The following is a 21,068-nucleotide window of genomic DNA, read 5'->3' as shown; positions in this document are numbered from 1 at the left end:
CTGGACAGCACTGACCTGCCTAGTAACAGATGGCACAGTGCCAGGCTGCCTTTTCAGTTTGTACAACCAACCATTGCCAGCACATTGTGCTCACATTGTAATCCTAGTCAATGTGGTTTAGTTTGCTTTTGCAGTTTGTTTATTAGGTCCCTAGGAGACAGCCAATGCCACTTTGGAACAAAGCACTTTAATTTTAGAAACAATCTCTCCGTTGCTATATTTAATATTTATTTTTCCCTTCTGTATTTGCAGCCATTTACATTATATATAGAGGATGCTCTTTGCTAGGTCAGATTGTAATATCCTTCTATACCCTTTGCAGGGAATGGAAGAGTATGCTTTCTGGCAATGCAGGGTCATCACTACAAATCTCTACGTTGGATGTCTTGTTCCCCATGGACTCTAAATAATAATTTTCTGCTCAAACACATCCTGGTTTGAAGAAAAGATCTGTGAGCGTTATGTTCCATGCTGCTGCTTTCGGGATTCCTTGTGTCCTTGGTGCCTTGTAATGCTGTCTCTCCCACTGGAAGTGCCCAAATATGAAGAAGTGGAACAACTGGATACAGCAGCCCAGCATAGGAGATGGGAGGATGGACTTTCACAGCATCTCTCAAGGTAAACATTCCACTAAGGAGCACTGATGATAGACAGAACTTGGTAGGAATAGTGGCAGCAATTTTTAAAAATTGTACCTATACTAAACAAAACCGTTACTATATCGCAGTCTACCAGTCCTTAGCCCTTGTACACACAGTCGGAGATTCCGACAACCAAATCCGTCGGATTTTGTCCGACGGATTTTGTCCAAAACTGTTGTATACACACGGTCGGACAAAGTTGTCAGAAAATCCGACGTGATGACGTTATTTCGTTATGACGGGACTATGTTCACGCTAGTAGCCAATAGCTTTGGTGTAGGAATTTGATCTGAGCATGCATGCGATCGGAATTCTCTACACATGATCGGAGTATGTCTGATCGGAGCATTTTGTTGGAAAATATTTCCGGCAAGTTGGAAAAGTTGGTCCGACGGATATTCCGACGGAAACAGTCCAATGCAGACCACACACAGTCGGAATATCCGACAAAACGCTCCGATCGGACACATTCCGACGGAATCTCCGACCGTGTGTACAAGGGCTTAGATGTATTGGTTACACTGGTTTCCTCACTTCCAGACTTTTTTGCCTTTATTTTTACCTGGTAATACTGCAAACAATACATTTCATGTTCTAGACTGGCTACCCTCACTCACTTTGCTATATCTTTCCCTGGGAAAGAAGAATAACCATGTTATTCTCCCTCCCTTCTCCATTACATGCTGGGTGACAGTAATTTAAAAAAGAGAAAATGGAAGGAAAATTACATATTTTGATATATAAATTCAGGTCACAGGAAGTGACAGAACATTGTTTTTTTAAGTAAGATCAAGAGGTATTTTCTATATTTTCTGAAAATGTTCTTATGCTCCGTACACACGATCGGAATTCTCGTCGGAAAAAGCTCTGATGATTTTCCCGACGGAATTCGGCTCAAGCTGTCTTGCCTACACATGGTCACATCAAATTCCGATCGTTTATAACACGGTGATGTAAAACACGTACGACGGGACTAGAAAAAGGAAGTTCAATAGCTAGTAGTCAATAGCTTCTGTCTCGTAGTTGAATCTGAGCATGCGTGATTTTTGGCGTGTCAGAATTGCATACACACGATCGGAATTACCAATAGAAAGGTTTTCTGTTTGGAAAATTGAGAACGTGCTATCAATTTTTGGCTGGCGGAAATTCGGACAGCTAAATTCCGATGGAGCATACACACGGTCGCATTTTCCAATGAAAAGCTCTCATCAGTCTTTTTCTGGCTGGAATTCCGATCGTGTGTACGCGGCATAAGCCTGTAAAAAGAAAAAAATAATGCAGCCACCACATCTAAGGACTGATAAGCTAAAATAAATTAGTTTTCTTCCAGGACAACGTTGAGAGATGGCTCCACCTACCTACAATCAAACACATTTAATCCTATCATGTTCTTTACATTGCACAGAGGTTTCTCTTCCACTGGAGAGGCTTCAATCATACCCTCAGGCATCCAGGCTTAGTAAGCTTTCCTTCTTTCGCAGGTTGCCAGTTTTCCTCCCTATCTTGCTGCCAGCCTATGTTTAGTGGTCTTGTCATTGTGTGTCAGAGTACTGGTTCAGGGAGGCAAAAGGTAGGTAGGGGAGACTGTGGATCTGCATGGTAGTCCCGGTATCTTCCGCTCCCGTGTGTGGCTCCCAGGTGACAGTTCCTGTTGGCGTGCTTTGGCAGCCCGGTCCTGGTGGTCATCGGTGGTGGCATCACTTCCAAATTATGTGCTTCCAGCGATAGTGGTGTCTCTTCCAGGAGCCGCAGCTCCAGCCATGTAAACTAGTGCCAGGACCCTGAAGATAAATCAATTCTGGTCCAGCAGGTGCGGACCAGATCTCAGGACCCATGATACTGCATGAGGCTAATGATGGCTAGGGAGGAAAAACAATGGCTGCAATGGTGGTAGGTTGTGAACATTTTTTCTGCATCCACCTATACATACTGCAGGAGCACCTGGGGGAGAGGCCAGAGCCACAAGGAACTTAGCGTGACTATAGCTGCTTCTCAAAGGAAATTAAATTCACAACAAGCGCTACTGCACTTCTTTGCTCAGCAAGAAGAGCGATATGGTTAAAGACATGGCAAGGGGAGCTGACCTCAAATGCTAAGCTTTGCAGGTTCCTTCAAAGGAAATATGCTGTTTGACAGTGATCTATCTTCAGTATTAGAGGTCAGCAGACATGAGAAAGATTTTCCAACTCCAAACAAGCAATCTGGGAAGAAGTTTTACATCTCAACAGGCAGAGGCAGAAAAAAAATGCAAGCAGCAAGGCCAAAAGAAAGGCTGGCCTTTCAAGAAAGGAAGGGAAAAGATTTATTTTCAACCCCAACAAAGAAGCTGGATTCCCAGTGACTCGAGCTGCCATGTGGATGGAAGATTGGCAAAAAGCCACCCAAAATCCCCTTCATACTGGACATTACAAGAAATGGCTACAGAATAGAATTTACAGACCCCCCATCAAGATTCTTTGCTACTTCTCTATGACAAGACCAAGTAAAAGTGGAATTGCTCTTATAGCGGAGCTCCGGGCTACTTCAGAAAAAATACTGTAGCTGCTGACTTTTAATATTAGGACACATACCTGTCCACTAATCCAGTGGTGTCTTCACCCAAGCCGATTTTTGCAATCTGCTCTCTGGTGCTGCCGCTGCCAACTCAGCTATTGGAAACCGCCAGTGAAGCCTTTCGGCTTCACAGCCAGTTCCTTACTGCGCATGCTCCAAGCATGCTGCGCTTTGTGAATAGCCTAGCAGCGGGGGAAGGAGGAGGCTGAGACAAACTTCCGGCGGTGTTCTCTGTGGCGAAGTCAGACGGAAGTGGGAGAGGGTACCTGTCAAAAGCCGATACCCACTCCCTTCCCCCCCGTAAGGTGCCAAATGTGGCAGCGGAGGAGGGGGGGGGGAGGCAAACGAGCAGAGCTACCCCTTTTGGGTGGAGCTCCACTTTTATCTCTGCTAGAAGAAATACTGCAACACAGGGTGATAACCCCACTTGCAAAAGAGGAAAGGGAAGGAGGGTTCTACTCTCACATCTTCCTCCGAAGGAAACCCTTGGGGAAATATAGGCTGTAAACAAATGTTCCATTATGAAATTTAAAAAATTCATAATGGAGTCTATTTACACTGTAAAGGATTTGTTGTTGTCGCTGGGGGTTCTTATGGTCACGGGGGCCCTCAAAGATTCTTAGCTGGAAACTAGTGCAGACAGAATGGTGCCCGAGCCTGGTTGTCTTCACACAGATTTGTGCAAAATGGACACCGGAAATAAACTTTTTTGCCAGCAGGAAAAACACATAGGTGAAGCATTACTTTTCAGTTCAGGAAGACCCTCAGAGCCTTCAGTTATATTCCAATACTGAGGACCTGGGGTCTATGTCAGATTTTTTTCTTTTTTTATAGAAGTGGATCATGTGTTTCTTGGTGGGAGGAGCCTCTATCTCACATGTAAGGTGTCCTGGAAGATTCCTGGAAATTCGGTTAACAGGTAATAACTTTTTTTTTAATCTCACTTTCTTTTATGGGATGAGGTCTGTGACGTTTGGGCACCAAATGTTTCCTTGCACTCGGTGGTGTCTGGTTTAGCCACATAAGCCAAGGTGTCTGATCTGGCCCCTTATGTCTTCTTTTGTTTACACTAAGCTGCAGAAGGAAAGAAACCCAAAAGTAACAATGGGTTACATCCCCAATCAAAAGAGTGTGAAATGCGAAACTATCAGCGAATTGGTCCATGTGTTTATGCCAGAAATACATTAATCAGCCAGTGGACAAAGAATCATAGGAAATGTTCACAGACCTGGCTGACCTCCTGTGTTCAGAATGCAGCAAGGCAGCCATTTAGGGTGATTTCAGTGATTTCCAGCTTTCGGACATATCAGCCAGTTATGGTATATGCATAGTTACATTAGTTCCAGCCGGACCAGTGTAACTATGTATAAAATTTCCATATCTGGAATTTATTTTTTTGCAATGTCCTTAGATGTGATGGCTGCAAGAGTTTTCAGATGTCAGAAACTTCCTATGAGCTGATAAGAAAGCACAAAGAACCTTTTCTTTATTGTGTATCCATTATTCCCACCAATTATTTGTGTAATGGAAATGAACAAAGACAGACATGTTGGATGATGCTAAGTCTGTATGACAACCATGGCTTCTTCCATGGGTATAGTGGAAAAAATGTAGACCTGGAACTGGAAGTGTGTTAGTCACAGGATTCACAGGTGAAAATAAGGGAAAAAAACTGAATGAAGCTAAATTAAATAATATATAATATCTTTCCCCTAGAATTTTTTCAAGAATAACAAAATTTTCAAAAGTCTTGCAAGCAATTAATCAAATTCTTTAGGAAGTTGAAACTGAGCTATGTGGACCAAATAACGAATTAAAGCCTTGATAGACATTCCTCTGTATCTTATATCCCTTCCCTGTTTAATCCCCTACAGATTTACATGTTAGAGGCTCAGGTTATCTGGATTCTTCAGTCCTTAATGACAGGTAAGCAATGCACATTTTACAAAAACACTAATGCCCTGTACACACGGTCGGACATCCCGACCACAAAATCCATCGGATTTTTTCCGACGGATTTTGCCCGAAACTTGTGTTGCATACACACGGTCACACAAAGTTGTCGGAAAATCTGATCGTTCTGAACGAGGTGACGTCAAACATGTACGTCGGGACTATAAACGGGCCAGTAGCCAATAGCTTTCATCTCTTAGCCCTTGTACACACGGTCGGCGATTCCGATGGAATGTGTCCAATCGGACTGTTTTGTCGGATATTCCGACTGTGTGTGGTCTACATCGGACTGTTTCTGTCGGAGTATCCGACGGACCAAGTTTTCCAACTTGTTGGTAAAATTTTCCGACAAAATGCTCTGATCGGAAATACTCCGATCATGTGTAGAGAATTCCGATCGGACAAAGTGCCACGCATGCTCAGATCAAATTCCTACACCAAAGCTATTGGCTACTAGCCTGAACGTAGTCCCATCGTAACGAAATAACGTAATCACGTCGGATTTTCCGACAACTTTGTCCGACCATGTGTATGCAACAGTTTCAGACAAAATCCGTCGGACAAAATCCGACGGATTTGGTTGTCGGAATCTCCGACCGTGTGTACAAGGGCTTAGTTTATTCTGAGCATGCGTGGCACTTTGTCTGTCGGAATTGTCTACACACGGTCCGAATTTATGCGATCGGATTTTGTTGTCGGAAAATTTTAGATCCTGCTCTCAAACTTTGTGCGTCAGAAAATCCGATGGAAAAAGTCAGATGGAGCCCACACACAGTTGGATTTTCCGACAACATGATCCGATTGCACATTTTCCAGCGGAAAATCCAACCGTGTGTACAGGGCATAACAGTGTTTTTTTTTTTCATTTTGGATGGGCACCAACAAAATTAATCACAATCTTTTATCTCTTGAAGACTTTATTGGTAAGATTTCCCTGTGGTAGTCTAAATCTCTGTCCCTCTCCAGTTTTTTTTGTTTTCCTTTTTGAATTATGAAAAATCCATCATGGGGGCATGATAAAATAATTTGACTCTTTATTGATCCTGGAAGCTTGATTTAACTGGAAATACTGATGGAGTATCTTGTTACTGGGGTTTCTAAAAGATAAAAGAGACAAGTATGTTTTATCAGGCTGGATTATCATTGACAGGACAGAGTGCAGTGATCTTTATCTTCATCCTCAGCTACTTAATTTGTGTATTTTAATATACGTATGACCCATAGCTGGGAGCTCAGATAGATTTGAGTTGTGGGTCCTCACTTTTCAGAGGTGCCTTGATGCAGCAAAGTTTTACACGTATTTGGAAATGTATGCAACAAAACCTCAATGTTTTCACCCTGGAATAATGGGCAAAAGTCTGACTTTTCCCAAATCACATGGGGGCATAAGCCTTCCCTATATACAGGAGTACTACTAGGCTTGTCACTTAGTCAGGGTTGTGGATTTCCCAATATCCATTTCTATATCCATTTGGGATGATGGTGCACGATGTAATATCTCATTTGTTACCGTATTGTGAGGCAATCCAGAATTTTTACAGGGTTGTGGATTGGTTGGTGCACCAATTTCTTCTTTTATGAAGGATTAGATTGGATTTAAACAAGTTTTTTTTTTTTTTTTTTACACAATACCCTACAAAGCCTACAGATTTATATACAGTAAACACCCTGCTATCTTTTTTCCATACATACAGTAGTTCTGATTTTGCCATCATTGGAATTATCTTAATTCCAAATTAGGAGCCCCTGCTTATGGTAGCTCATGGCGTTCCACTTTGAAAGGTCGCACCCCCAACTTTTATCCCTGCTTTCTCCCTGTTACCTAACGCCTTGCCCTAAACACCCATTTTTTCTTTTATCCCCCTTCCGCCTCCCCTTCCTAGGACTTTCCCTTTTATATGCTTCAACCCACCACCGCAGGGCTTCAGATAAATCTGACTCCTATTGAATATTCATGCCTTGTGTCAAAGCATTTAAGCCTTGGTGAAGCTGGCACTAGAACGTTTTCCCTATTTTTTTTCCCCCACCCTAATCAGACCTACAGTAAATACTCGTGTTCCACAAATTTACAGGTCACTCAGTGAGGCATTAGAGGCGCTCAGCTATCTTCTGTTTCCTTACCTAGTTCAGAACGAATAAAACACAGTTTATTTCACTATAGTTCACCTACCATCTGCATATGACTGATAAGTGATTGTGCTGTTTGAGAAATTTCTGGTATACTAGATCTTATCTGTATGAGTGAAAGGTTTGTACTTTGGCTTTGATGTTTTCAATAAAACTACTTGTAACAAAAAGATCAATGATTTCATACATTTTTTTTATATGTATTTTCTTTGCTCAGAACTGATCCTTTTCTTGACATTAGTCTGGCCTAGGTTGCTGCATGTGTGCCATTCAGTTTCTGCACTAAGTGTTAGTTCACACCAGACGCAGTTCCGTTCAGTTCCCTGCGCTTTTTTTCTGCACAAAATGCATGCACAGTGCACACCATGTATTCCAATGGCTCTAGTTAACAGTTTCTGCTTTGGAAACGGACTGCATGTTGTGAACTAGAGCCATTGAAATAAATGGAAAACGCTGTGCATGCATCTTTAGTGCAGAAGAAAAGCGCACGGAACTGAACAAAACTGTATCTGGTGTAAACTTGCCCTTAGATTAGTGGTTCAAAGTAATTCATTCATTCCACTGCTAACAAGCCTTCACCTTTGAGACCATAGCAGCATAGGTGTGCGCAGCCCATTCAATTAGGGTATGCCCCCCCCAAAGCTCAAACACACATGCCTTTCTCTGCGTTATCAGCTACACGGGACAGTGAATTAATGGGAAGTGCTCTGTGCTGAGACGCTTCCTGTTCATTCACAAACTGAAGCACAGTTTACTATGCTTCAGTTAAGAATGAACACAAGATACCTGTGTTAAAAAAAAAAGAATGAACACAATGAGTGAGTGTGTTCAATGTGTTAATTTAGAAAAGGAAGGAGAAGGTAGAAAAATATTTACTAGCCCTTTCCTCTGCTCTCCATTCTCAAACTTCCCCTGCAGCAGCCGGGGGAGGGAGGGAAGCCAGCTGCACTGCGGTGGGGAAAAGGTGCAACACGGGGGAAGTAGGGGAAATCAGTACGTAGTGATTAGGGTGTGCCCAGGCACACCTGGTACACCCCTTGCAAACACCTATGCATAGCACTATCCTGTAGGTACTCATAATGCTGCTTAAAACCTTCAAGAGGTCATCTAAGGTAGAACATTAAGTACATATGTGTAAACAAATGACTTGTTTTTGTTGTTTACACACTGTTAGCAAATTTACTGTACATAATTACCTTTCTCATAATCTGTAAGTTCCTCATTACTCTTTTTTTTTTTTTTTTTTCATTCATGGCTAGGTTCATACTATATGGCCATCCATTAAATTATGGACATGACATTCCAGGAGTTCTCTCTAGACTCCAGTGTCAGCTTATGACTATTTCACCACACTGTGCCAACTCTTGCGTTCGCAAGCTCAGCTGGAGTAGTACTCTGTCAGCAATTCAGAGTAATGGTAAGTACCAGATATGAATTTGAATACTAATGATTGGGGCTGGGTTTCATTGTAGCTTATGTGATGCAATAGAACTGAAACAATGTGTATGCTTACATATAACAGGGAGCCATAAGTAGATTGGATTCCTCACCTTGCACAGCCAGGCACACCGCATCTTCACAAGCACTCCAAGTCAGAGAACAGTCCAGTGCTTTGTTTTTGTTATTGAGGGATTGGATAGGGATTTGGAAATTATGGGATGCCCATTTAACTGCAGAACAACTTAAGGGACAACTTTCCTATACATAGTCTATATACACGCCTACGCTTCCTCCAGCATTAACTTTCTGGCAGAACTCCAGCTGGCACACTGTTTGGTGAATCTGACAAAAAGGCTCTCAGTCTGATTTTAAGAGCAATAGCCCATTACAGGCAGGAACCCAAGGCCTCTTTAGATGTGTAGCAATTTCAGCATCCAGCATACCTTCCTGTGGCTACTGATCCCAGAACCACCTCTTCAGGCACTGCCAAGCTGCCCCTGTCATTAGCCCTCCTAGGTCCTTTCCACAGTCCTCTAGACTGAAACACACACATTCTCTCTCTCTCTCCACAGTCCTCCCAGACTGCTCACTCACCAGTCACTCAAGTGCTGACTTTCTCCTGTTGTCCTCTCCTTGCTACCATCCTCCAGAAAGGATTTCCTCTACTAGTCAGCTATACCACTTTTGATGATGTTGCCAGAGCCAAATGTTATATCATGCCTCAACTTTTCCCCATCTTGAGTTGCTTTGGCCTAACCATGGAGTGTCATTGTCAAGTACTGTAACTATTTAGTGTTGAAGGGCTTGCCTATCCATAAGCCCCTTGTTTTGTGTTGTCCCTTTTGGGGTTAAAAGGGATGTGACATTCCAACAAGTCATTGAACTCTTGCCACATACCACATGGTTTTTCTTGACTGCTCTGGGATAAGATCTCACTTAACAATCATCATGATGGCAGTCAGCAAACTGCTACATTAGGAATGGAGGAGACTGCTGGAAACATCTGGAAGGACACTCAGGAGGCTAAAATTGTAGGGCTTGCTGGAACCCATTTATATCTAACTTTGTGTGTACATTATGTATTTCTGCTTAAGTCTAAGCTGTCACTTGTGGGTGGAATTGGCTTTTAATTCTGTCATATTACTTCAAATAACAGACGGTTTTAACGTATTTATCTGATATAAACTTCTATTTGTATGACAAGTACATTATACTCTTTCTTCTGGCTTTAAAAACAGACAGCCTGGCCCCATTGGATTATAAATTCTTTCTTCAGCTAGATAATAAAAAATTATAATTACCTCATAGTCCCAAAAGAAAAACAAAATGCCACATACTGATATTACAATGTCATATAACATCTCAGCGTGGTGTCAGAGTACTGACGTATTCTTATACAATCTCTGGTCTCCTGAGGGTTCTTCTGTCCAGCGAACCCTCCCATAGACTTGGCTCTACCACCCTATTGTCTACTTCATATTTTAGAGATTGCAATATCAGTACTTGTGCAATAAAATGGTTTAGTGATAGGCTGCCCTTAACCGTTTGTGTAGTCGTTTGTGTCTAATTCAGCAAACCTCTAGTAAACATTTAGAGCTTGCTTACACTGAAATTCCTGTGTTCATTGAGCAGTTCCGCATGTGCATATACATGCATTTGTAAGGTGTTTATAGTGTGTGTGGTGTTTTCTTGCATTATTTATGATTTGTTTTTTTATGACTTTCATTTACATATGTTTGCAGTGTGCTCTGGTATGTTTATATGCAAAAAAAAAAAAATGCAGTGTGCTGTTTAAAGGCAAATGAAATATTGCAATGGTGTAGGCTCATTGAAATATAGTACATGCTTTTTTTTTATTTTATTTTTTTTGTATCGTTCTTAAAAATGAATATAGCTGATGTAAATGAGCCCTTAAAGGTTAACTCCAGGCAGATAAAAAAGACACAAAATTATATAGTTCCGTATTCAGTAATACATTCTTAAATGTCTTTTTTCAATGTAAGCAGTGCAAGTACCTGCATTTGACTTGCAAACCCTGAACAGCAGGGTTCAGACTGGGTAGGGAGAGGAAGCCAACTGGTTTTGCTGCAGTGCAAGAAGCATTTGAATAGGGTGAGAGAACAGTGTGACGGAGAGATGAGCTAATGCACTCTTTCTCTTTTCAATGTCCAGTCAAATATATGAGCAAAATATAGGGGGGTGTTGGAGGAAGAAAAGCGGAACTTCCTCTTTTGTGTAATGTTACACTTTCAGAACATGGCTATAGTACATGACGTCAGATTTTTTTATTTTTTTTTGGGCTGGCCAGCGCTTGGCCCTGGGTATCATCAAGGTAATGTCTTTGTGGCACTCAGGTGCCATAATGGTACCATTGAGGTATCTGCCTTGGCTATTCTCTGTCAGACACCGTTGGCAGTTCACTGCTTGGTTTTTACAGTCATTCAGGGGGTCACATTCGGCTCCTCCTATTAGATTCCCCTTGAAATCAACTTAAATTTAGTCTTGTCATTTCTTCAAATGCCTCCATTTGAGCTAATTAATGAATGCTCATTTTCACCATTTGTCCCAAAAGTTTCCTAGTAGCAATTGCTTTGACCAGACAGGTTTTGGAACTGGCAGCGTTGTCCATTAAAGAACCCCTTTTGGTTCTTCACGAGGACAAGGTTGTTTTGCGACCCAGGACTTTTTTTTGCCTAAGGTGGCCTCTTCTTATCTAAATAAGGACATTGTTTTGCCATCCTTTTTGTCTGCCACCAGTTCATCACTAGGAGATTGTTCACCATTTTCTAAATGTTGTTCAGGCCAACTGTTTATATCTTCCTGCCATTGCCAAAGGTCTGTTTCCTTATTTGTTATTTCAGACAGACCAAAGAAAGGTACTTCAACCACTAGTTCCACCAGTTCTTAGTGACATCACCAAACCCTTGATTAATCATATGGTTTGAAGAATAAGATTCCCTCTTTTACTGTTAAAGCTCACTTCTTTATGGCTGTGAGTTATTTTACCATTTCCGTACTAGTCCTCTCTTTCTCAGGTCTGCAAGGTTCTGACTTGGTCTTTTGTACTCATTTTTTAAAAATGTTTAAAGGTGGATACTTCATCCTCAGCTGATGCCAGTATTTATATTCAGTATTATATGTATATTCCTTGTGTGGGAGAAAACCAGCAACCTGGCGAATATGTAACAATGAGCAGGAGAACTCTGCACCACACGTTTATCCAATGTATTTTCTGGTACGATTGGTGCCAGCATTTGCATTCACTATCATTAGTTCCTTATATGCTTATTGAGGTGTTACTTGGAAACAGCATGATAATACAGAGCTCCATACTTGTGTTGCTGGGCTACAGTGAATGCTAAATCCACCTTTCTATGAAGTGTATACTAGTAGATAATCTGTTGTGAAAAGTGAGGATCTTGTTTATTTTGATTTTGTCCTATTTAGGATTATATTCTGTCATGGGTAACCAGAACTCAAACACAACTGATCTCAGCTTGGGAGTTCCAGGCACCAAAATGAATCGGTTCCCTCATTTACGAGACTACAGAGGATATATGATGTGTTCCCCTCATCTCAACACTGACAGGTAATTGAGGCATAGGCTTTTTACAGTTCAGGAGTCTCTTATTCATTGTATATATTTGAATTAAGTTGCTGCTGTTTGAATACTTGACTTGGTTATTACTTGTATATGGGCCACCAACAGGCCCAGACTGGGACAAAGAATAGGCCCGGGCATTTTGGACTGAGCAGCCCATGACATGTTAACTGAACTCCCCACTCTCCACCCTAATGGATCCCCCAGAAGAGGGTAGTGGGTACCCGACAGAGGTGCGGGGGGGGGGGGGGCACAAGGGGGACTGGGAAAGAGCATAAAAGAGGGGCGGAGAGCACAGTAAGGAACCTTGAGAAAATGGGGGGGGGGGGGTGAGAGCACAGGGGAGAGGCAGTGAAAACAGGGAGGAAGAGGAGGGTACAGGAAGGCTGGAGAGCACAGGAGGTGGGGGATTTGATTTGAGAGCACATGGGGAAGCAAAAACATGGGGTTGGGTGGAGAGCACAGGGAGGGCACAGGGAGGGCAGGAGAGCACAGTGAGGGTGGAGAGTACTAGGGGGAGGCAGCGAAGAGCACAGAGAGGGTAGGAGAGCACAGGGGTTGGGCAGAGATCACGGGGGGAGGCGGACAACACTGGGGGGGCTGGAGAGCACTGGGGGGGAAGAGCACTGGGGGGAGGCAGCCAACAGTGGGGGTGGCTAGGGGAAGGAGAGCACTGGGGGGAGGTAGACAACACTCGGGGGGCTGGAGAGCACTGGGGGAGGGCAGATGGGAGGTGGAGACCATGAAGTGGGGGATGTGGAGAGCACAGGGGTCAGTGGAGAGCATGGGGGAGGTGGAGAGCATTGGGGGGAGGTGGAGAGCATTGGGGGGATGTGGAGAGCACAGAGGGGCAGCGGACAGCATGGGGGAAGGTGGAAAGCACAGGGAAGGCTGAGAGCCAGGGGGGAGGTGGAGAGCACAGGGGCAGCAGAGAGCATGGGGAAGGGGGAGAGCACAGGGGGAGAGGGAGAGCATGGGGGGTGGTGGGGAGCACAAGGGGACAGCGGAGAGCATGGGGGGAGGGGAAGAGCACAGAGGGGCAGTGGAGAGCATGGGGGATGTGGAGAGCACAGGGGGGCACCCGAGAATATGGGGGGGATGTGGAGAGCACAGGGGGGCACCAGAGAGCATGGGGGGATGTGAAGAGCACAGGGGGACAGCAGAAAGTATGGGGGGGTGTGGAGCGCACAGGGGGTAGCGGAGAGCATGGGGGATGTGGAGAGCACAGGGGGGTAGCGGAGAGCATGGAGGGATGTGGAGAGCACATGGGAAGGTGGCGAGCACGGGGGGCTAAGAGTAGGGTGGAGGGCACGGGAAGGCTGAGAGCCAAGAGTCAAGGGGAGGTGGAGAACACTTGGGGGCAAAGATGATGGGTGGGGCAGAGAGCACAGGAAGGGCAGCAGATATAAGCAGAATAAGAAGAGCAGTGGGGATGGCTGCATATAAAAGAATAATTCTCTCCATCTTCCTCCTGCAGTCTTTGAATGCCTGCTTCTCCTCTTCCTCTTGCAGGCATTCAAAGACAGCAGGAGGAAGATGGAGAGAATGATTCTTCTATATGCAGCCGCCCCCCAATGCCCCCGGCACAGACAGCTGAACTATACGTACGGCTGCGGAGGTGTCTCATCTAGCAAACATGCTGCGTTTGCAGCCACCAAATCATACAGCGATTTGCAAGAGTAGAGTTTGCACTACGTCTTGCACGTTTCTATGCATTTGGCAGTCCATTCAAATGAACGGTTTTGCTTGCCATTGACAGGGGTGCTTTAACCCATTTCATGACTAAAGGTCATCAAAACCTAAATGCACTGGCCAAATCTTGCAGTATCAATATGCATAGGTTAAATTGACTATAATGCTATGACAAATTTGACCTACCTAAATAGTTTTTACATTTTTATTTTATTTTAAGGAAATATTAAAGCTGAACTAGGCACAATGACTAAAATGTACTTACCGTTGCAAACCCAGAGATTACATTGTAAAGATATGACGTTGTTCACTGTACAAGCTATGTGTAGCACAGTGGCAAAGTAGGGGCAGTGACTCTGCAGGTCCACCCACTACAGGCTACTTGCAAAAAAATGCAGGAAGCGGCGGAGGGAGCCACCCATGTACAAGGAGACAGAGCAGCACTGACTGGTCATTAGTAAAGGAAGTTCCTGCATATAAGTAAAGTTTCATTCTGGATTACTGCATAGATATCCTCTTGTATTTAGACAATATTTATTTATTACAGGGTTCAGCTTTATGATTTTATTTGGTTTTATAGGTTAAAAATGGATACTAATGTAAAATGAATAATTACACCATATATATAATATTTTTTTACTTTTTTTTACTGATTTTATTTCTAAATTGTATAATTGTATCCTACAGTTACAGTATTAAACAGAGGCACACTATCTGCCTTGGGCTGCAGGCTCACTGCTTTTTCTTTTTAATGAATTTCCAGCCTGCATGTGATCATAGCTGACATAATGATCAGATTGTTAGTGAGGACTGGATCTTCCAATGGCTGACCGCTAGCTGCGGAGCACAAATTATTATAAGATTGGATATCTGTTTTAAAATAAATGAAATGGAGGGATAATTGTATGCATTTTACCTGCCATCTTTAATATTTTTGAATGTTAATGGTTCTATAATTATAACATTTCTGTGATCTAGAATACAAGTGTCCAGTGATGCCTCCAAGTCACGGTCTTTTCAGCGAGAGCAGACAAGTATGTTTTATTTATTTTGTAATATGTATTCTGTAACCGTTAGGGGCATATAATCTGCACAGGAGGTTTTTAGTTGTTTAAAAGAGAAGTACGGGCTATGGTAAAAAAAAACTCCACTATACTCTCCTACATGGATGGATCATTGACCCAATTCTGCATACTTTCCCCGTTGGCTCTACACAGATTACTGAGTGATAAAACACCATGATCGCTCATTTCTGCCCCTCCACTCTAAGCAGAGAACCGTGACTGTCAGTCACTGGCTTTCTGTTCTGCTCCTCCAGCGTTCAGTGGAGCGATGGGTGGTGGAGGGAGCAGGAGTGGGAGTGGCTGGCTCTGGTTCTCGGCAGATCACTGAGAGGCTGAGCCATGTGCTGGTACAGGCTTCTGGGCAGATTCTGACCATATTGTTGGGATTTTTTCAAAGCCTGGACTGATTCTTTGATGTCAGCTGACAGTGTACTTCAGCTGAAAAAAACAGGTCACAGGAATGCAGAACGAACTGCACTCCTGTGACCCATAGGAGCAGCATTCCAAACTATATAAACTAGTAGCACACTAGAGGATACTACACATGGACTCCAAAGTAACATTCTCACAAATAGCAGGACCCAAGGTTTCCCAGCAGAACATTGTCCAAAGCTGTACACTGCCTCCGCCAGCTTTCCTTCTCCCATAGTGCATCCTAGCACCATCTCTTCCCCAGCTAACTGATACACACACACGGCCATCCACATGATGTAAAAGAAAAAGTGATACATCAGACCAGACCACCTTCTTCTATTGCTCTGGTCCAGTTATGATTCTCACATGCACATTGTAGGCACTTTTGACTGTGGACATGGGTAAGTATGGGCACCCTGACCGGTCTGTGGGTACACAGCCCCATACACAACAACCTGTGATGCACTGCATGCTCTTGTACTTTTCTATTGGAAACAGCATTAACTTTTCCAGAGGTTTGAGCTACAATAGTGCTTCCATTGGATCAGACTAAAGGGGCCAGCCTTTACTATCCTCGTGCTTCTCTAAGCCTTGGTCTCCCATGAACCTGTTGCCAGTTTGCTATCTTTAGTTACTACTAAATCTGTGACACCCACTTTCAGATGCCATTGTAACAAAATAATCAATGTTATTTACTTTACCTGCCAGTGGTCAAGACGTTATGGTTGATTGGTGTATATCCCTGCCATGGAAGGGCCACTTGGTTGTGTTTATCCCCAAGCCTTAGGTTCCAAGTCCTCCCCTGGTGTGAGCTAGATTTTGGTGTTCAAATAGTGAATGGAGCTCAGTGAAAACATACCACATGTAATACATATGTTCAGAGAGCACACATAGGGGATTATTTACTAAAGGAAAATCCACTTTGCACTGCAAGTGCACTTGGAAGTGCAGTCGCTGTAGATTCGAAGGGGACATGCAAGGAAGATAAAAAACAGCATTTTAGCTTGGACACGATTGGATGATAAAATCAGCAGAGCTTCCCCTCATTTCAGATCTACCCCTTTAGATTTAGAGCGACTGCACTTTCAAGTGCACTTGCAGTGAAAAGTGGATTTGCCTTTCCTAAATTAACCCCCAGTATCTCACAAAAGTGAGTACACCCCTCACATTTTTGTAAATATTTTATTATATCTTTTCATATGACAACACTGAATAAATGACACTTTGCTACAATGTAAAGTAGTGAGTGTAAAGCTTGTATAACAGTGTAAATTTGCTGCCCCCTCAAAATAGCCAGCAATCAATGTCTAAACCACTAGCAACAAAAGTGAGTACACTTCTAAGTGAAAATGTCCAAATTGGCCCAATTAGTCATTTTCCCTCCCCGGTGTCATGTGACTCATTAGTGTTACAGGTGTGAATGTGGAGCAGGTGTGTTAAATTTGGTATAATCGCTCTTACTCTCTCATACTGGTCACTGGAAGTTCAACATGCCACCTCAGGGCAAAGAACTCCCTGAGGATCTGAAAAACATAATTGTTGCGCTATAGCTACATAAAGATGGCCTAGGCCAGTGATGGCGAACCTTGACACTCCAGATGTTTTGGAACTACATTTCCCATGATGCTCAACTACACTCAAGAGTGCAAGAGCATCATGGGAAATGTAGTTCAAAAACATCTGGAGTGCCAAGGTTCGCAATCACTGGCCTAGGCTATAAAAAACATTGCCAAGACCCTGAAATTGAGCTGCAGCACAGTGACCAAGACCATACAGCAGTTTAACAGGACAGGTTCCACTCAGAACAGGCCTCGCCATGGTCAACCAAAGGTGTTGAGTGCACTTGCTCAGCGTTATATCCAGTGGTTATTTTTGAGAAATAGACGTATAAGTGCTGCCAGCATTGCTGCAGAGGTTGAAGGGGTGGGGGCGGGTCGGCCTGTCGGTGCTCAGACCATACGCCACACACTGCATCAAATTGGTCTGCATGGCTGTCGTCCCAGAGGGAAGACTCTTCTAAAGAAGATGCACAAGAAAGCCCACAAACAGTTTGCTGAAGACAAGCGCAGACTAAGAACATGGATTACTGGAACCATGTCCTGTGATCTGAAGAGACCAAGATAAACTTATTTGGTTCAGATGGTGTCAATCGTGTGTGACAGCAGCCAGGTGAGGAGTACAAAGACAAGTGTGTCTTGCCTACAGTCAAGCATGGTGGTGGGAGTGTCATGATCTGGGGCTGCATTACTCCTGCTGGCACTGGGGAGCTACAGTTCATTGAGGGTACCATGAATGCAAATATGTACTGTGACATACTGAAGCAGAGCATGATCCCCTCCCTTTGGCGAATGATTCCAACATGATAACGACCCCAAACACACCTCCAAGATGACCACTGCCTTGCTAAATATGCTGAGGGTAAAGGTGATGGGCTGGCCAAGCATGTCTCCAGACCTAAACCCTATTGAGTATCTGTGGGGCATCCTCAAATGGAAGGTGGAGTAGCGCAAGGTCTCTAACATCCACCAGCTCTGTGATGTCATCATGGAGGAGTGGAAGAGGACTCCAGTGGCAACCTGTGAAGCTCTGGTGAACTCCATGCCCAAGAGGGTTAAGGCAGTGCTGGAAAATAATGGTGGCCACACAAAATATTGACACATTAGGGCCATTTTCACTTAGGGGTGTACTCACTTTTGTTGCCTGCGGTTTAGACATTAATGGCTGTGTGTTGAGTTATTTTGAGGGGACAGCAAATTTACACTGTTATACAAGCTGTACACTCACTACTTTACATTGTAGCAAAGTGTCATTTCTTCAGTGTTTTCACATGAAAAGATATAATAAAATATTTACAAAAATTTGAGGCGTGTACTCACTTTTGTGAGATACTGTGTGTGTGGTATATGGGTGCGTGTGTGTATATATGTATATATATACATACATACAGTATTTCATTTATATATTTTGTTCATCTATTGCCATCTATGGGTAAAAGCATAGTACTTTTGGTCAAAATGACAAAATAATTTCAAAGGACATTTGTCTTTTTTCAACCTAACAATGTAACTGAGAATATATGCTACTAGAAATCATAGCAAGCCTTCAAGGCAAACTGGCCATGTGACTTCGCAGCTTGCTCTAATGAGCCATTTAAAGTGAATGTCTGGGCAAAGTAAAAAAAATAATATATATATATATATATATATATATATATTTAGTATACCTCTCCAATACATGCACATTACCCTATATTGTCGCTCTTTAACTGCTTGCCGACTGGCTCGCGCTGATATACATCAGCAGAAGGGCACGTACAGGCATATTAACATATCTGTATGTTGCCCTTTAATAAGCGGTTTGCGGGCGCGCGTGCCCGCCGGGAGCTCTGTGAGTGTGATCGCGGGTCCTGCGGACTCGATGTCTGCGAAGATACCTACGATCGTCTCACAGAGAGGAAGAACGGGGAAATGCTAATGTAAACAAGCATTTCCCCGTTCTGCCTAATGACACCGATCACAGCTCCCTGTAATCAGAAACAGTAATCAGTGATGTGTCACACACAGCCCAGCCCCCCCCCCCCCCCCCACAGTTAGCATCCCTCTGTAGGACACACTTAACCCCTACAGCGCCACCTAGTGGTTAACTCCTTCACTGCCAGTCACATTTACACAGTAATCAACGCATTTTTAAACGCACTGATTGTGTGTTTTTTTTTCTTTACCAAAAATATGTATAAGAATACGTATTGGCCTAAACTGAGGAAAAACATTTTTTCTATATATATTTTTTGGGGATATTTATTATAGCAAAAAATAAAAAATAATGCATTTTTTTCAAAATTGTCGCAATGTTTTTGTTTATAGCTCAAAAAATAAAAAACGCAGAGGTGATCAAATACCACCAAAAGAAAGCTCTATTTGTGGGGAAAAAAAAGTGTCAATTTTGTTTGGGAGCCACGGCGATGCAGTGCCAAATCGCAAAAAACGCTCTGGTCTTTTGCCAGCCAAATGGTCCGGGGCTTATGTGGTTAGAAGCCCAGCAAGTATAGGAAAATATCTGTTGACCCTGCCAGAAATCCAGTGTGAACCCAACTTCCTTTTGTAAACTGCTTGTGCTGCACTGAAATCCCAAGCAATGTTATCAGCCTTCCCAGTTTACTTCTATGACCTACAGAGCACTTTCTCCTTATGTAATAGAGATCAGGAGAGGGGGAGGCATTCTGTGGTCCCAACAAGCTTCCTGTCCTAGGATGGCATTGTGCTTCTACATTAATACAGTACACTAAGTGAGCATTTGCAACCTAGGACAGAAAGTGTGTTACTGGCAGCACCATCAGGTGAAAATAAAGGGGAAAGAGCTTGATAAAAGAAAACGAATGCAGTCACGTCATCTAAGAACTGGAAATCATCAATAAATCACCTTTTTGCTCTTGGGCTTAGATACACTTCAAAGACATGTCCTTTTTAGTGCTTTCTCATTTTGTACAGAAGTGATACCTATTAACTATGCGGCCAAATGAAGACCCCCCATCTGTAATAGAGACCGAATACAGGAGAATTTCTATGTTTATACCTAATTCATGGATTTAGTCTTGCGGAGTATATTGTAGCTCATGAAAATATGTTTCTTCTTTTGTGCCTAGGCTGTTCCAGATATCCAGACCCTTTCAGCAGAGCTCCCATACAATACCTGCAGAGACTTTCAGAAATGGCCAGCTTGGAAACTTATACTATACGTCTCGAAAACACCAAAAAACAAACCCATTAAATTCAATGGCAATGACACTAGAAATTCATGCATTATTTCCAACTGAAACGGCCTTTCACTTTAATTTGGCTTTACTATATTCAGTTACTGAAGATTTTTTTATACTTCTGTTTATAAGATACTGGTGACTGATTCTTGTTTTACGGAAAAGGAATATGCTTGGAATAATTTAAAGTAATTTTTTTAATACTCATGTAAAAAATAGAATACTTAAAAAACATATCTTTGTTTTTATTTTAAAGTGAACCTGTATTCAAATCCGATTCACTTACTTGTTAAAATGTAGCCGCAATTCCTCAGACTGACAGCAGGTGGAGATATATACTAAAGGACAGTTTTGAGATATTTCCAGATGAGAACTTATAACTGAGATTCAAAAGAAACCTACAGCCTTGGCCAAAGGTTTTGAAAATGACATACATATTCGTTTTTACAAAGTCTGCTGCTTCAGTGTTTTTAGATCTTTTTGTCAGAAGTTACTATGTTATACAGAAGTATCATTACAAGCATTTCATAAGTGTCAAAGGCTTTTATTGACAATTACATGAAGTTTATGCAAAGAGTCAATATTTTCAGTGTTGATCCTTCTTTTTCAAGACCTCTGCAATTCACCCTGGCATGCTGTCAATCAACGTCTGGGCCACATCCTGACTGATGGCAGCCCATTCTTGCATAATCAAGGCTTGGAGTTTGTCAGAATTTGTGGGGTTTGTTTTGTTCACCCGCCTCTTGAGGATTGACCGCAAGTTCTCAAAGGTCTGGGGGGGGGTTACCTGGCCATGGACCCAAAATTTTGATGTTTTGTTCCCCAAGCCA

At 42.8% G+C, this 21,068-nt stretch overlaps 1 protein-coding gene across 2 annotated transcripts; it reads left to right on the top strand.

Moving 5' to 3' along the window:
• The first annotated feature begins 151 nt into the window (after window positions 1–151).
• CUNH8orf89 (chromosome unknown C8orf89 homolog) lies at window positions 152–20,819 on the top strand. 2 transcript variants are annotated; one of them, XM_077492876.1, is made up of 6 exons: window positions 152–618; window positions 5,069–5,120; window positions 8,534–8,691; window positions 12,162–12,303; window positions 14,986–15,041; window positions 20,128–20,819. In XM_077492876.1, exons 1-6 carry the CDS (start codon window positions 543–545, stop codon window positions 20,250–20,252), a joined length of 609 nt encoding a protein of 202 aa, XP_077349002.1. In that variant the 5' UTR covers window positions 152–542; the 3' UTR covers window positions 20,253–20,819. The 2 variants fall into 2 exon arrangements, with proteins under 2 accessions (XP_077349002.1, XP_077349003.1); XM_077492877.1 differs by lacking the exon at window positions 152–618 and adding an exon at window positions 3,523–4,113.
• The last annotated feature ends 249 nt before the right edge of the window (window positions 20,820–21,068 follow it).

This window comes from Lithobates pipiens, unplaced genomic scaffold (genome assembly GCF_037356315.1).
Source record: "Lithobates pipiens isolate NorthernLeopardFrog02 unplaced genomic scaffold, aLitPip1_a1.2 Scaffold_19, whole genome shotgun sequence".
NCBI classification, from domain to species: domain Eukaryota; kingdom Metazoa; phylum Chordata; class Amphibia; order Anura; family Ranidae; genus Lithobates; species Lithobates pipiens.
Note: the sequence above shows the minus strand (reverse complement) of the source record. Positions and strands in the feature narration are given on the sequence as shown.